The following is an 18,051-nucleotide window of genomic DNA, read 5'->3' as shown; positions in this document are numbered from 1 at the left end:
AATATGTGTTGACTAAATGAAGCAAATCAATCCTTCCCTATTGTTTTCTCATTTTTAAATGGGAGTGCTTGTAATAGTACCTACCTGTTATGATTTGAGTGTGTTCCCCAAAAGTTCATGTGTTGGAATCTTGGTTCCTTAATGAGGCTGTGTTAGGAAATGGGACCTAGCGAGTGAGTATCTGGGTCACGGGGGCTCTGTCCTCATGAAAGGATTAATGCAGTCCTCAAGAGACTGGGTTAGTGCTCAAAAAGCAGGTTGTTGTAAAATGCATGTGTTCACTTTCCCTCCCCTTTGCACACAGGCTCACTTGCTCTTCTACTTCTCCACCATGTTATGATGATGCATGAGGCCCTCACCAGAAGCTGGCCAAGTGCAGCAGCATGATCTCGAACTCCCCAGCCTCCAGAACCGTGAGCTAAATAAACATCTTTTCTTTGTGAATTACCCAGTCACAGGTATTCTACAGCAACAGAAAATAAACTAAGACACCACCTGAATCAATGGTGAGAATCAACTGACATAATACAGGTGAAATGATTAGAATATAACCTTGAATGTAGTAATTGATCAGTAAAACTTAACTACTATTAAAGCACATTATCTAAATATATAGTCATGTGCCAAATAATGACATTTCTGTCAACAACAGACTACATGTAGGTCCTATAAGATTATAATGGAGCTGAAAAATTCCTATCACATGGTAACATTGTGGCCTTTGTAACATTGTGGCCTTTGCAACATTGTAGTACAATGCATTACTCACATGTCTGTGGTGATGGTGATGTAAACAAACCTACTGTGCTGCCAGTCATATGAAAGTATAGCACATACAATTATGTACAGTACATAATACTTGATAATAAATGACTATGTCACTGATTCATGTATTTACCATATTATACTTTTAATTGTTATTTTAGAGTGTACTCCTTTTATTTATATTAAAAAAAGTTAACTATAAATCAGCCTCAGGAGGTATTCCAGAAGAAGGCACTGTTATCATAGGAGATGACAGCTCCATGTGTGTTATTGTCCTTGAAGACCTTCCAGTGCAATAGGATGTGGAGGTGGAAGACAGTGATATTGATGATCCTGACCCTGTGTAGGCCTACTATGTGTGTGTGTGTGTGTGTGTGTGTGTGTTTTAGTTTTTAACCAAAAAAAAAAATTTAAAAAGTAAAAAATAAAAAAAAATTTTTTAAATAGGAAAAAGCTTATAGAATAAGGATATGCGGAAAGAAAGTATTTTTGTACAGCTATACAATGAGTTTGTATTTTAAGCTAAGTGTGATCACAAGAGAGTCAAATGGCTTTAAAAAAGTAAAAAGTTTAGAAAGTAAAAAAGTTACAGTAAGCTAAGGTTAATGTATTTTTGAAGAAAGAAAATTTTTAAATAAATTATAAATGCCTGATCAACACGGGCTGGGCATAAAGGCCCCCATGCCACACGTTAACGTAACTCAGCCAGGCAAACCAGGGCCGGGCTCCCACTGGGATGAGTGGGAGCTGTTGCTGAGGCCGCCTCTCAGCTTCACTCCCCGTCTGCTCAATCCAGCTTCTGTCCTTTCCCTTCCAAAGCTGTGGGTTCCAAGAGCACTCCTTAATTAACACTCCACATGCTAACCTTTGTGTCTTCCTAGGGAATCCAATCTGTGAGAACCAACTGATAAACCAACAAAATGGATAACCCTGAAAACCATTTTACTGAAAGAAACCAGGCACAAAAGGGTACATCTGCCATGATTCCATTTATGAAGCTCTAGGACTGAAGAAACCAATATATGGTGAAAGAAATCAGATCAGTGTGTGCTTCTGGGTGGGGCCTGACTGGGAGGCAACAGGAAGGATTTTTTTTTCTGGGAGGTGGAAATATTCTCATCTTGATAAGGGTGTGGATTGCATGGATATATGCAACTGACAAATTCTGAATTGATCACTGTATGTAAATTATAACACAATTTTTAAAAAGAATAAAAAATAAACAGTAGCCACATCAAACTTGGTTCAGGTTGAACCTAGGGTCATCCAACATTCAGAACATTTAAATTTTCACTATGGGCAATCATGCCTCTGTCATTTGGAACCTAGCAGTTAGTTATTTGAACCTAAGTTTGGGAATTAACAGGTCTGTTGTGCTCATCTTCTTGTGGACTGTGAAAATAATAGACATACTTTTTTCTGTTTGAGTCATTAATTAAAATGCTATGCTAATCAGTTATAGCTCTGGAGGCCCATGAAAAGTTATGAAATTGCTTCTTCTACGATGACTCTACTCATTAATCAAAAACACTGGGTGCCATATTCATTCAACTACAATATTCATTCATCTACATGTATCCTCATTTAGCATTGATGTCCCAGAGAATTCTAGATCAGATTATAAAATCATGAAGTCACAGACTGTTACAGCTGGGAAAGACTTGAGACATCCCTCAGTTTGCAGATGAGAAAGCTTAGGGTCGCAGGAGGTAACTGAGTTGCCACGGTCAGAGCTAGTCCCTGGGCTAGACAGGAGTAGACTGACTCCATATCCCAGGGCACCTTCCACCAGGCAACCCTTCCAGTCTCTGTGCCTATTCTTCCTTCTGCAGTTTGGCTTGGAAAAGAAAGGCAACGAAGGCATTTTGTCCCATGATTCCCCCTCCCCCTCACTGATGTTTCTTTCTTTAAAATAGTTACTCCTGTAATCAACTTAGGCTAAGAAGTTTAGTTAGTGGAATAAAGGACTCTTCTTTGATCTTGACAGAGATCTAATTTTTGCCATAAACTAAGAGAAAACACCGTATCTCCAGCCTCTCTGCTTTCACCTGCCTCTCATACGGCAATTTGGAGGAAGCAACTTTGGTGAGAACTATATATGATTCTCAGTAGACAAGTTTTGTCCAGAAACTGAGGACATTTTATTAAAATTCCAAAGAACTTCCACCTCTATGGAGAGATAATACCTCGTAGGTGGTAATATGGTAATAGGTGCAAAGTAAAGAACTAAATCTGAAACATCAATAAAAAGTAAATCATAAATATAAACATTATATTGCAATCATCTTTTTCTTTCTAGCCTCTTCTCGCAAAATATGTGGCTTCCATACAATGAGCTGTAAATCTTTGCTTCTGATGTTTTCTCTTAGAGAGAAACATCTGGGAAAGCAGATAAAAGCAGAGAAAGAATAAACAATGCAGAGAAAACCTATAATTAGTGACATTACATATTCCCTAATCATCTATTTTTTGATCTTTTGAATACCTTCTTTATTGAGATATTCACATAGCATACAATGCACCCATTTAAAGTGTACGATTGAATGCTTTTAAGTATATTCATAGAGTTATGTGACCATCACTCCAATCAATTTTATAATTTTGTATCATCATCCTAATTAGAAATCCTATACCCATTAGCATCACTCTCCATTTTCTCACAATCCTCCCCCCAACCCTAGGCAACCACTAATGTACTTTCTCTAGAAATTTGCCCGTTCTGAATATTTCATATAAATGCAATCATACAACATTTATCCTTTTGTGACTGATTTCTTTCACTAAGCATAATGTTTTCAAGAGTCATCCATGTTATAGCATATATCAGGACTCCATTTCTTTTTATTGCCAAATCATATTCCATTGTATGTATATACTATATTTTATTTATCCATTCATCAGTTCAGTGAACATTTGGGTTGTTTCCACTTTTTGGCTACTATGAATAATGCTGCTATGACCTTTGTGGACAAGTTTTTGGTGAATACATGTTTTCGTTTCTTTGAAGTATACATCTAGGAGTGAAATTGCTGGTCACATGGAAACTCTGTGATTGTTTGAGGAACTGTTTTCCAAAGTAGCTGTACCATTTTATATTTCCACCTGCGGTGTACAGTGTATGAGGGTTCCAATTTCTCCACATCCTCGCCAACATTTATTATCATCTGTCTTTTTGATTACAGCCATTCTAGTAGGTATAAAGTGGTATCTTTTTAAAAAAACTTTTTTTTATTTTTTAAAGTTAAGCCTAGAGATGTGTGAAGTGATATCTTATCGTGGTTTTGATTTTCATTTACCTGATGGTTAATGACCATCTTTTCATTTGTTTATTAGCAATTTGAATATCTTCTTTGGAGAAATGCCTATTCAAATCCTTTGCCCATTTTAATTGGATTTTTTTGTTTTTTTTAGACATAGTCTCACTCTGTTGTCCAGGCTAGAGTGCTGTGGCGTCAGCCTACCTCATAGCAACCTCAAACTCCTGGGCTCAAGCGATTCTTCTGCCTCAGCCTCCCGAGTAGCTGGGACTACAGGCAGGTGCCACCGTGCTCGGCTAATTTTTTCTATATATTTTTAGTTGTCCAGCTAGTTTCTTTCTATTTTTAGTAGAGACGGGGTCTCGCTCTTGCTCAGGCTGGTCTTGAACTCCTGAGCTCAAACGATTCACCTGCCTTGGCCTCCCAGAGTGCTAGGATTACAGGTGTGAGGCACCGAGCCCGGCCTGGATTATTTTTTTATTATTGCATTATAATTGTGTTATATATATTCTAGATATAACTCCCTATCAAACATAAATTTGCAAAAATTTTCTCCCATTCTCAGGGTTGTCTTTTCACTTTATTGATGGTGCCCTTTGTTTTTTTTTTTTGTTTTTTTTTTTAAAAACAATAGTTTCATTTTTTTCCCCACCCCCCCTTTCCGAGTCAGCACCTTCAAGTGTTACCACTCCCCAAACGGTGCGCAATGCACTCATTGTGTAGGCATACCCCCATCCCCTCCCCCACCCCCCACCTCAGTCTGATGTCCAATTGGTGTGATGGTGCCCTTTGAAGCACAAAAGTTTTTAGTTTGGTGATATCCAAATTATCTATTTTTTTAAATGTTTTTAATGTCATATTTAAGAAACCATTGCCCAATCCAAGGTCATGAAAATTTACACCTATGTTTTCTTCCATGCATGTTATAGTTTTAGCTCATACATTTGATCAATCTTGAATTAATTTTTTACATGGTATGAGGTAGGGTTCCACTTAATTCTTTTGCATATGAATATCCAGTTTCCCTTGCACCATTTGCTGATAAGACGGTTCTTTCCCCATTGAATTGTCTTGGCATCCTTGTTGAAATCCAATTTTCTATAAATGTGAGGGGTTATTTCTGGGCTCTCAATTCTATTCTATTTATTCCATATATAAACTATTACTCCAAAATAAACTTTGCATGTGGGAAACTGCATGAATTCTTTCAGGCCATTAGGAAACTGTGTCTTCAGAGCACTATATCAAACAGCTTAGAGATTTTTCCTTTCCCATCTCCACAGTCTGTTAAGGTAAAGGGTTCAGCAATAGCAGTGGGAAGCATTAAAGGCAAGAAGATGGAGCTTGCAGACAGAGGTCAGAGCAGCCTTCGTTATCCAAGAGTGGAAAGACCAAGTCACTCACTTTGTAACAGCTTGACCAAAATCCAGAGTGAAACCTCAAAGCAGCTCAAGTTTCTAAATACCAATCAGCTTCCTGATGTGTCCTGTGACTGGCCTTGTTTACCAAGGGCCAAAGTTCAATTATAAGGGCTACCTCTGAGACAGCTGGGTCCAGAGGCACAGGACAAATGCTCCTGCCTTGTGCAATCAAGTGCAACTCTCCTGCCTGGGGAAATTTGCAAGAGTGGAGACAGCTGCTGGGAACACCTGGTGCTTTGCTATTGTCTGCCAGGGAGCTGCCGGCCTCAGTCTGGCTGGAAATAACACGAAGGTTCCTGAGAGGGTGCTGCTGGGTCCTATGCCTGCCCAGGGCCCATGAGTTATCCTATTTACAGTGGCTGCTAGAAAGCGACTGAATTTCATGATGCTGTGACACTCACACACACATCCCCAGAGTAGACTGTCCAGGTGTGATAGCCAAGGCTTATCTGCAGGTGGGCATTCAGCGTTATTTTAGCCCCTGGGTGTGAATGGCACTGCTTCCGGTAAAACCACCTCAGCTCTTCTTACCTCACAGGTTATTGGAGAATGAGAGAATGAGGAGGCCTACCCTCCACCATCAGCAGGAATTAGCAGCACGGTTGGATTCCCCCGACTCTGAGCTTTGTAATAAGAACTGAAAACTGACCCAGCATAGAAGGAATCTATCCAATGGGGAAACAAAAGCAACGCACACGCCCGTGAACTCACAGATATCCACAGGTAAACCACATATCCCACAGGGAAAAAACATAGCCTGAGTCACTTTGAAGAGATTTGCATTTGACAGATGCTGGCTCAAACGCCCTTCAGCTAAAACAAGCAGCAGGTACAGGAAAAGCAGCAGGTGCTGGAGGACCCTTGTCTCTGACGTAGCCAGGTAAAGTTTCTTTTCCTTGGAAGAACTTTAAAATAATTTTATTGGGGATTTTACGTTTAATCACAAAACAAAAAAAAAAATCTAAACTCATCTGTGCTTAATAAATATATTTTAAGAAATGGAGCACATCAGGTAGTGGTTTTCAATCCTTTTTGACCAAATATCCTGAGGTTCTCTAGAAAACTCTTCCCCATCCCAACACACCCCTGAGACAGACACACACACACACACACACACACACACACAAAACCACTTTCAGTATACATGAGAATCGACAGAGTTTACCAACGTTTTAAAGCCAAGGCAAAATCCTCATTCTTGCACCTCTTAAATTTTCTCCATTTGAGTCTATTTCATGCCCTCCTTATCTACTCCGTCCCTCCCCCTTGCGCTTGAATGTCACAGTTTACAAACAGACACACAAAAAGGAGTACCATCGCTTTGGAAGAAAGGGCCATAGACTTTCGCATGGCTGTTGGTCAGGCGCAGGCCATTTGACCTGCTCTAGAAGGCTGTTTCCTGCATGGTGTGTTTCCCACAGGACTCTGGGAAGTTGCAGGAATATGCAGGCACAGACCCAAGGCCCAGCTTCATCTCCAATGTCGTGGGAAGGGACTGTACATCACAGAGCAGAGCCCTGTGCTCCCCAAAGCCACTTGGACAAAGCCCGGGGAGAGTGACCTCCCGGGTGCCCATTGGCCTTTTTGTGGTCCTCAGACACAAACATATGCCCAGATCAGGGCCTTTGCACTTGCTGCTCCTTCTGCCCAGAGTGCTCTTCTCCCCAGATCTCTGCACCGCTTCCTCCTCCCCTACTTTATCCAGGGTCTCCGTTCAGCTAACAAATCCTCAGGGCGGCCTTCCCTGACCCTGACATCAAGGGGAAATTCCCATGACTCTCTGTCTCTCTAGTTTCCTTTTTTTTTTTCCCCTTAAATAATTTTTATTCCTGTTTTTATCACAACTAAATTAATCATTGAGAAATTTATCTGTCTCAGTCAAATGCAAGCCCATGAGGGCAGGGCCTAGCCTGTCCTCTTCACCGTCATATCCCTACAGTAGCCTAGGGCCTAGCACACTGTAGGTGTGAATGAATAAACACAGGGTAAATTGTTTCCATTTACTGCAGGAATTTTGATAGGAGAAAGGTCATTGGTTAATAGTAGGGTTTTGGAGTCAGGTTGTTTTGGTTTTGAATCTTGCTATTACTTATTAGCTGTGTGACCTTAGCAAGTTTTTCAACCTTTCTGAATCTCAGTTTTCTCATCTGCAACATGGAACTCATATTACCTATATCACAGAAAATGACTTAAATACGTATTATGATAGACAATACTTAGTACGTTCACAATAAGTTGTAATATTTCCTATTATCAATATAGGTCACCAGCAATCAGTCACCATAGAATGTACTATATCTTAATGGGGACCTAAAATAATTCTGAGTTTTGTGCTTTTTACCTCTTGCTGACAGTAAGGTAAAGCCTTAATCTTTAGAGCTTTGCTAAAAACACATTTTAAAATTCTTAGAAGCAAGCCTTACCCCACCATGGGCACTTAAGAAATGTTGACAATAGAGAACAATAATCATCATCATAAGACTGTTATTTTAGCACAAACATCACAAAGAATGGGAAAAAGTTCTTTGCTGTTCAGAAACTAAGCTCTAACGTTGTAGTTAGCATGCTGAGCATAACTTCATGTCAAGAGAGAATAAGGCTTTTCTTGCATATTTTTTCAGGCTATTCAGATATTAGTGCTTGGGGGAAATTCCTTGAGAAACATGTTGAGCAGACTCAAATCCTCCCATATATTTGCTTAAATTTAAAGCTAAGGTCAGAGTGCACCTGCCCTTCTTGACATTTCAAGAAAAGTGGAATTCTAATTATCTTCTCTATTTGTTCCATGCACACAAGGAAGGGAACTCTAGTTCAGTGATACGTCAATCAAAACAGAACATCTTCTTTTCAGTTATGTTTGAAGGATTAGGTTATATCTAAATAGTCATCATATTATATAAAATACATGTACACGTCTGCCCCCAAAAATGTCAATTAGAGCTTAGAGGTCTGTCACTCTTATACTACGAATATTTGGGAGCTACCAAATTTAGTTATTCTGAAGTCAGTAAACTTTAAGGAGTTATGATATTAATGTTAGATAATGCTTGTTCTATTTATAAGTTTTAAAGTGGGATATAGTTTTATAATTTTAAAATAACTATTTACTGACATTGAATTCTAACAATGGAAATAAAACTCTAGATTTGGAGCTCTTTGAGGACCCAGTTTAAGTCTCATCTACATCTCTCTTGTGCCTAGTCTATGATCTCAGATATATTAGATGTTTATTGAATACTTGTTAAAGGACTGGAGAACATTTGTTTTGATATGAAAGGGTTTTTTTTTTTTAAGTATGCATGCTGAGTTGGGCGTGGTGGCTCATGCCTATAATCCCAGTTATAATAACTAGGAAGGCCAAGTCAGGAGGATTACTCAAGCCTAGGAGTTTGAGACAAGCCTGGGCAACATGGCAAGATCCTGTCTCAAAAAAAAAAAAAAAAAGAAAGAAAAGTATGCATGCCATTGTTTCTGACATATTTATCTCTGCATAAATATTTTCCCCGTTTTCCATATCTATCTTTTATCTTTTCTGATGAAGGACTGTTACACATTTTGGGGCAGTCAACACTTTTAATCATTTCTTTTATGGCTTTTGATATTAGTGTCATATTAAGAAATGACTTTCATACTCTAATGGCATGAAAATACACTTTAGGAAATATTTTCTTCTGTACTTTTAAATATTTTTAGATATATATCTTTAATTCATCTGTAATTTATTTTTATGTATGGTGTGAAATAAGGGTATATAGTGTTTTCCAAATTGTTAAGTATTAATGCCAATACTACTTACTAAACTATTTATTCTCCATTGATTTAAAGAACAACCTACAGAGCATAAAGAACAACATCTGTATTCTCAAAAATGGGAAAGACAGAAAATTAGAAATACCAGCACAATCATTCTTAATATAGTCAATGGAAATTTTTCCCTTCCTATGAGAAATCCATCCATCAGTAATAGAACCTTGCCAAACACTTTCATTGCCTTCACACCTTTCTTTTAGCTTGGGAATGCTGGACCTACAGCATAAAGTGAGAAATAGCATTTTTGAACATGAAGTCTAACTTTAAATAAATAACCCATTACCTTGCATTATAATAATAAAATAAGCCCAAAATACTCATAAGTCCAACTAAATGCCATTAAAAGTCATCTGAATCGAAATATGGTATAAGAAAACAGATTGATAACTACTATTATGCAAAATGTCAGTGTATTTGAAGGTATTTGAAGCATTCTTCAGCAAATAAGTTGAATTTTACTTTCAATACAATGGAAAAAGTGTGAATATATACTACTTTGAAGTATTAATTGTTCTACATCAGTTCCCTAAATTTTAATTTTATTTAGAATCCTATTGAGTTGCTTGTCTTTAATGAGAAAAAAATCTAAATATTTTAAAAGCCTGGGGTAGGCAGATGCTTATTCTTTGATCTGAAATCATGCTGTTTCTAATCTTTTTTGATATCCAGCAAGCAATAGGACATGAGTTGCATATAGGGGCTTGTACAAAGGAGAAAACTGTTCTAACAGATTCTTTCTTTCCAGTGCTTTATTTAATATCAATGCATCATGGAAACAGAACACCAAATTGCTGCTTATAAACTAAATGTGCATTTCAAGTAAAACATTTAACATTCTAAAGAGCTAGATTAAAGAGACCTGGAGGTCTGATTTTAAATAGTAATCAAAAGTAGAAATTACGTGTCATTATCTAGATCTATACATTTATGAGCTGCATACACAGCGATTTTTATAGTTTTACCTCTTTTTGCCTCTAGTAATCTCACTGCTTTGTGGAACTAAATCTCAAAGTTCACTGAAAGAACAGCCTCCTGCCTCAGTGTCCACGGCTTAGATAGAGATGAAACAGGTTATGATAATTAATTGACAGAGCATTGTTATAATCAGTGACTTCACAAAGGAATGTTGCTAAAATTTATTGAATTCCAATTCTGAACTAAGCCCGAAGATTAATTATTTTTGGACTATACACTAACCAATTTTCATAAGTAACCTGTTCACAATATGACCCCCATCTGTTGATTTAAAAAATGTTTTTCTAAATTAAGCCACTAAAATATTTTCCAAATAGAAGTGATGCTAAATTTGGTTTGAGATTATGTCTGCTCCAATACACTTCTGAAGCAAATCAAGGAGTCAGGGAGTAGGTTATTTATGAAATATTTTGCCCTTAAAAAAGAGCTATTTAAACAGAAATTTGTATAAATTTGCTCACCAATGATATGTCTGTAAAATAATGATGTACTCAATTCACTATTATATATGCAATATGTAATATTGTTAATGTAGTTAATTCCAAAATAACTTAGAATGAAATCACCTGAAATATAATTTAAATCAAGTCTTTTCTATTGCCATGAGCCATCTCAGCGCTCATGAACAATTCCCAAGCAAATTAATAGGGAGTTGCCAAACCATATTAGTTTGCTACGACTGCTGTACCACAAACTGGGTGGCTTAAACAATATAAATTCATTGTCTCATAGTTCTGTAGGGTAGAAGTCCCAAGATAACTGTGTGGGCAGGATGGGCTGTGAGGAAGAATCTGCCCCATGTCTCTGTCCTAGCTTCTGGTGGCTTGCTGGCAATCTTTGCCATCCCTTGGCTTATAGAAGCATCACCCAAACTCTGTCTTCATCTCCACATCGTGTTCTCCCTGTGTGGGTGTCTCTGTGTCCAAATTTTCCCTTTTTATAAGGACATCAGTCATACGGGATTAGGGCTGACCCTAACGACCTCATCTTATTACATCTGCAACAACCCTATTCCAAATAAAGTGACATTCTGAGGTGCTAGGGGTTAGGATTTCAACATACGAATTTTGGAGGGGTACAACTGATCACTATTTTTAGGTTCTCAAAGTGTTTCCAAAAGCAAGCCTACTTGCAATTCAGACAATAAAGAACTGTTCCCTAAGAACCATGTGGTACAGAAGCTGGGTCTTCGAAAATGACAGGACATTGATTGAAATCCTATTTATTGTACAACAGCATAAATAAGGTCAGTGTATCCTGACCTCGCCTAGGGTGTAGGGGTATATTATGTGAAATGGAAAGGACATTCTGAATCAAGGATCTAGTATGATTAGAAAGGTGCTACAGCCTTTCCGGCGGTCATGGCCTTCCCGTGAGAACATGACTCTCGCAAAGGATCTCCTCTATCTCTCTCCAGAAGAGGAGAAGAGGAAACACAAGAAGCAGCGCCTGGTGCAGAGCCCAGATTCCTATTTCATGGAGGTGAAATGCCCAGGATGCTACAAAGTCACCACAGTGTTTAGCCATGCACAAACAGTAGTTTTGTGTGTTGGTTGCTCTGCTGTCCTCTGCCAGCCTGCAGGAGGAAAAGCAAGGCGTACAGAAGGATGTTCCTTCAGAAGGAAGCAGCACTAAGTACCCTGCTTGAATGAATGGGAAACCATCCCAGTCAACTAAACACATTTTGGATAAAAAAAAAAAAAGAAAGAAAGAAAGGGCTACAGTGTACTTAACCCCAGTCTAGCTACATACAACTCAAGTTTCTGTAGCCTTTGGCCACACACGGGTGGGATAATCACTATGACCTAGGCATATGCATAAATGTCTAGGCATTCTTTAGTATAGCAAGAAAAAAAAAATGTATGTAGAACTAAATTTCATCTAAGCAGCTTGTATTAGTTTCCTGTGGCTGTCCTAACAAATGATCACAAACTTAGTGACTTAAAACAATAGAAATGTATCCTCTCATGGTTCTGAAGTTAGAAACTGGTAGGGCAGTGCTCCTTCTGGATGCACCGGAGGAGAAGCCTTCCTTGCGTCCTCCAGCTTCTGGTGGCTCCAGGGATTCCCTAACTTGTGACGACAGCACTCCAACCTCTGCCTCCATCTTCACATGCTGCTATAGTTTGGATGTCCCCTCCAAAACTCATGTGGAAATTTAATTGTTATGGTAACAGTATTAAGAGGTGGGACCTATAAAGGTGATAATCCCATGAGGTCTCCACCCTGCTAAGAGGGATTGATGCTTTTCTTTAAGGATTTATTCTACTCTGTTTGACTGAGTGTCCTGGTTAACTTTGCTCATCTGTCCATCATTTGGGTCTCAGTCCAAAAGTCACTTTTCCAGGAAATATCCTTGACTCAACAAATCCATTAGATGTCTTTCCTATGGGAATTCATAGCACTATGTACTAATCTAGCCAGATAGACAAACATGAAATTAAAGGAGTAAAATGAGGATACAGTCACGAGTGACTTAAAAATGGGGATATAGTCTGAGAAATGTGTCAGGAGATGATTTTGTTGTTGTGTGAACATCATAGAGTGTATTTACACAAACACAGGTGGAATAGCCCACTACACACCTAGGCTATATGGTGTAGCCTATGGCTCCCAGGCTATAAACTTGAATAGCACGTTACTGTACTGAATACTGCAACAACTGGAGCACAATGGTGAGTATTTGTGTATCTAAACATAACTAAACATAGAAAAGGTACAGTAAAGATACAATATAAAAGATTAAAAATGGTACCCCTGTAACTGGGGCAGTTACTATGAATGGAGCTTGAGTCAGTGAGTGAGTGGTGAGTGAATGCAAAGGCCTAGGACATTACTGTACACTACTGTAGACGTTAGAAATACTATATCCTTAGGCTACACTAAATTTATTTTAAAATTCTTATTTATTCAAAAATACATTAACCTTGGTTTACTGTAACTTTTTAATTTTATAAACTTTTTAATTTTTTTAACTTTTTGACTTTTGTAATAACATTTAGTTTAAAACACAAACACATAGTATAGCAATACAAAAATATTTTCTTTCTTTACATCCTTATTCTATAAGCTTTATTCTATTTAAAAAATTTTTTTTAATTTTTTAATCTTTTTTGTTAAAAACTAAGACATAAACACACACATTAGCCTAGGTTTACACAGGGTCAGGATCATCAATATCACTGTCTTCCACCTCCACATCTTGTCCCACTGGAAGGTCTTCAGGGGCAATAACATGCATGGAGCTGTCATCTCCTATGATAATAATGCCTTCTGGAATTCCTCCTAAAAGACGTGCCTTGGGCTGTTTTGCAGTTAATTTTTTTTAATAAGTAGGGGAGTATACTTTAAAAGGATAATAAAAAGAATAGTCCTACATAAACCAGTAACAGTCATTTATTATCAAGTATTATGTACTGTGCATAATTATATGTGCTATACTTTTACGTGACAGTGCAGTAGGTTTTGTTGGCATCAGCATCACCATAAACACAAGAGCAATGTGTTCGTTGCACTACAGCAGTACAACTACAACGTCACTAGGCAATAGGAATCTCGTTAGCTCCATTATAACATAAAGGACCACCGCTGTATATGCAGTCCATCATCGACCAAAATGTCATTATGGAGCATATGACTGTATTAATAACAACAAATTGTCATCCAGTTTAGGAACCAGAGTACATTATCATTAGGGTAATGTTGACTTCTAATTTAATTGCATTATAGTGAGAAAATGTTTTCTGCACCAAATTAACCTTCCTAAGTTCTTAAAACTTCTTCTGTGACTATGTAAATAGTCAATATTTGTATACGTTCCGTGTTTGCCTAAAAGCAATGTATATCTATTTGTTGGGTGCACAGGTCTTGATGAATTAGATCAGGCTTGTCAATCGTCATATTAAAATCATCTCTATCTGTGTTCATGTTGGGGTATGTTCCACCCATCATCTGATGGAGAGTTAATAATCTCTCCCACTGTGATTCAGGTTTTATCATCCCAAAACCCAAAGACTTTTTCTCCAGCACAACTGATTCTTTTTCAAGGAGCCGAACATCATCTAGATACCAAAAGTAAAACAGAGGTAAATACATGGACATAAAACAAATTGTGAATTCAAGATAATTCTCTTGTGCTTGTGTCACTTATAAAGTAGCTCTGAATACATTTTCACTTAGTAGTTTTTGAAATGTTTTGAGCAATGGTAGCCTTGTTGGCATAAATACAGACTCCCAATGTGATAAACTTAAAGATTAAATCTCTTGAATATATAAATTCTGTTGTGTTTGTTTTACAGTGTTACATTACTACAGGTACCCTTCATCCATTAATTTGTTTTGGAAAGGCAGATGGTACTTCAGAGTACTTTGCAGCAACTGTCATTTTATGAGGCATATCATCGATGGCTCATAAGAGCAGAAAGATATAATTATTTCAAAAATAATTCAGGAAAAGAGTAAACACTGTTAAAAAAGCCATGCATAATTATGCAGATTCAACTGATTTTATCCCTTGGTGGGTTTTTGACGCTACACCAAATAATTTTATTTCTGACAACTGGCCAAAGAGAAAATGATAATTGAAGAGGCAGTGTCATTCATAGTTGTTGGGGAAGCTATTAATACGATCAAAACTACAATTTTGGAACAGAATAAATTATGTAAACTACTGATTATTAAGGACAAACATACAATTAAACAGAAAAATGGACAAAGTAGAACAAAGGGATTCATCTACTCTATTGGAGCAATGGACAATAGACACTATATTCCCCATATGCAAGAAATGTTGTCTATGGATCGAGTCTTCTTAAAATATTTGAAACAAAAAATTAGCCTGGCGTGGTGGCACACACCTGTAATCCCAGCACTCTAGCCCAGGCAACAGAGTGAGACTCTGTCTCAAAAAAAAAAAAAAAAAAAAAAAGTGAATGAGGCTAAAATAATTATGCTGAACCACAAAAGGGTACATGTTGTATGATCCCATTTTATGAAATTCTAGGAAAAGCAAAAACAATATAGAATAACAGAAAGCAGATCAGTGTGTCCTGAGGTTTGAGGTATAGGTGGGAATTGAGTGAATATGGACAAAAGGAAACTTTTGGGGGTGAGGGAAAAGTTTTATCTGTCAATAATGGTGGAGTTTACAAGGCTGTATATACTTGTCAGAACTCATCATAATGGACACTTAAAATGGGTGTATTTTATTGTATGTAGATAAATACAATAATAAAGTTGATTTCTTGAATGTGTATGTACAGAAATAGAAAAATAAATCCAGAAATGCAAAAAAAAAATAATAACTATTTGAAGGAATATTTTAAGAAGTATGATGAATCTGCCCGCTGAGTAAACACTTCTAATTTTTCTGTTCTTTTTTCAAAATATGTATTTTGTATTTTTTCTTAAACAAATATGTATTTGAGAAGATTACTTAATATAAAATGAAAAATTAACTCAAAGCTGGTATAGCTAGCTTAATCAAAATTTTGTTTCTAGTATTCGAGATAATCTCAGATGCCCTGGGGCCATGTTCCATTAGCTTTATGTGAGAATCTCTGTGCACTACAACCTGGGAGACCGTTTTTGTTATTTGTTTCTGTCACTTATTATTGTCAGAACTCTTACAGAAAAATGATCAAACCATTGCAATGACTTTCCATTCTACTTAGTGTAAAAGCCAAAGATCTCCCAGGGACGTACAAGGCCTGCCATGAGCCCCTGACCCTGCCCCATTTAACTCTCCTCCTGGAGTCTCTGTTCCATCCTCACAGGCCTCTTTTCTTTTCCCTGAAGGACATATTCTTCATTCGGAGATTTTGCACTTGCTATTTCCTCCATCTGGAATGCTCTTTAAATTAATAAATCACCACAGTCATCATCATCATCATCATTGTCATCATAAGCAAGAGGAATAATTGTTTCACAGTTTATCACCTTGATCAGCATCGCCAGATGGATAATATTTGGTCAGCCATTGGTCAGGTTCTACCTTCAGTAGTTTCCTTAATTTCTGTTTCCAAATGATTTGCAAATCTAAGCTCATGAGTATAGGTCACTGGGAATCACAGAAAGTCTTCTGTGGCTTTGCCAGATGGTACTGGATATTCAAAACAGAGACCCAAAAAATTTTGTGATTTCAACCTCTCCACAAAAACACTGCCATTTGATTATTTTGATAAACGAATTTTTTTTTTTTTTTTTTTTTTTGAGACAAAGTCTCACTCTGTCATGCTGGGTAGAGTGCAGCAGTGCTGTCATAGCTCATTGCAACTTCAAACTCCTGGGTTCAAGTGATCCTCCTGCCTCAGCCTCCTGAGTAGCTGGGACTACAGGTGCTCACCACCATGCCTGGCTAATTTTTCTATTTTTAGTAGAGACGGGGTCTTGCTCTTGCTCAGGCTGGTCTCGAACTCCTGAGCTCAAGCGATCCTTCCACCTCAGCCTCTCAGAGTGCTAGGATTACAGGGTGAGCCACTGTGCCCCCACCAAGGAATGTTTTTAATTGCAATTTCTGCTTCCCTTACTTTACCGTGTAGATTCATTATTTTTTTTTTTTTTAACAATCCTTTTTATAGCGCCATGTATATGCAAGCCATTATTCCTGGTATTTTTTTGCCACTACTTCCTTTTAAACCATAGTAATCACTGAATTTGTATTAATAACTGCCTATCAAGTGCTCAGTAATACTATGAGTTATGTCTCCTTTTGCTGCAAGGAAGTCCTCACTCTCCTCTCCATCTTTACTGAAATAATTTATCAACAATACACTAAAAATATTATTGTGATCTTGTTCTGGAATCATTAGATTGTTTTTACCAGAAATGCCATTGTCTTTGTTTGAAATTGACATGAAAGCTTTATGGCAGGCTGACACTAAGGTGGTCCCATGATCACTGTCCCCTGGTATTCATGCCTTTGAGTCATCCCTCCCCTTAAGTATGGGTACAACTTGGGACTTGCTTCTAACTACTAGAACATAGAAAAAGTGATGGGGTGTCACTCCCATAATTACGTTATTTTATATGCCAAAGGTGATGAGATAGTTCTCCTGTGATTCTGCCATGTTATAAAAGATTCCCATCTCTATAGCAGATTTGCTTTAGAATTTTGCTCTTCTTGCTGGCTTTAATGAAGCAAGCTGCCATGGGTGCTGTAGCTGCAAAGAACTGAATTCTGCCAACAACCTGAGTGAGCTTGGGACCAGTCCCTTTTCCCCAGTCAAGCCTCCAGATGTGAATCGTGTCCTGGCTGACACCTAGATTCTAGCCTTGTAGAGGACCCAGCTAAGTTGTGCCTGGACTCCTTGTCCATGAAAACTGTGAGATAATTAATGTGTTTTAAGCTGTTAAATTTGTGATAATCTGTTATACAGCACAGAAAAATGAATATACTTATATTTGGCAAAGTTTTATTACTGAGAACATATTGAGGACTAGGAGAAGAACTACCAGTCCAAGAAAATCTAAATATCATTGTTATGTTTCCTATGCTCTTTCTTTCCCTTCTTTCTTTCTTTTTTCTTTTCTCTTTTTTGGCTACAAACAACAAAATATGGTTAACTTAAATAGAAAAGGAATTAATTGGAAGGATATTTGGTGGCTCATGCAAGAGGACAAGACCAAGGGAAGAAACCACAGCAAGGATCCCTCAGAGGAACCGCCTGCTTAGGACACCATTATTTGCACCATCCCTGGGCAGGCATGCTGCTGAGCTCCACAGTCCCTGGACATTCCCTCCCTACTGCTGAGTGCCACCACGCCTCTGCCACCATGACAAATCTCTAACAGATCCTTTCCTTCATGGCACCCCGCGGGGTTGA

The 18,051-nt window shown here is 37.8% G+C and overlaps 1 protein-coding gene and 1 non-coding gene across 2 annotated transcripts; one reads left to right on the top strand and one right to left on the bottom strand.

Moving 5' to 3' along the window:
* Positions 1-6,833: 6,833 nt before the first annotated feature.
* On the bottom strand, positions 6,834-7,022 carry LOC138396155 (small nucleolar RNA SNORA73 family). The gene has a single exon (XR_011235627.1). It is a non-coding gene; the product is annotated as a small nucleolar RNA SNORA73 family (small nucleolar RNA).
* A 4,580-nt stretch (positions 7,023-11,602) lies between these two features.
* On the top strand, positions 11,603-11,863 carry LOC138395565 (small ribosomal subunit protein eS27-like). The gene has a single exon (XM_069488432.1). It carries the CDS (start codon positions 11,609-11,611, stop codon positions 11,861-11,863), a length of 255 nt encoding a protein of 84 aa, XP_069344533.1. The 5' UTR covers positions 11,603-11,608.
* Positions 11,864-18,051: the final 6,188 nt, after the last annotated feature.

This window comes from Eulemur rufifrons, chromosome 15 (assembly GCF_041146395.1).
Source record: "Eulemur rufifrons isolate Redbay chromosome 15, OSU_ERuf_1, whole genome shotgun sequence".
Taxonomy (NCBI): Eukaryota; Metazoa; Chordata; class Mammalia; order Primates; family Lemuridae; genus Eulemur; species Eulemur rufifrons.
Note: the sequence above shows the minus strand (reverse complement) of the source record. Positions and strands in the feature narration are given on the sequence as shown.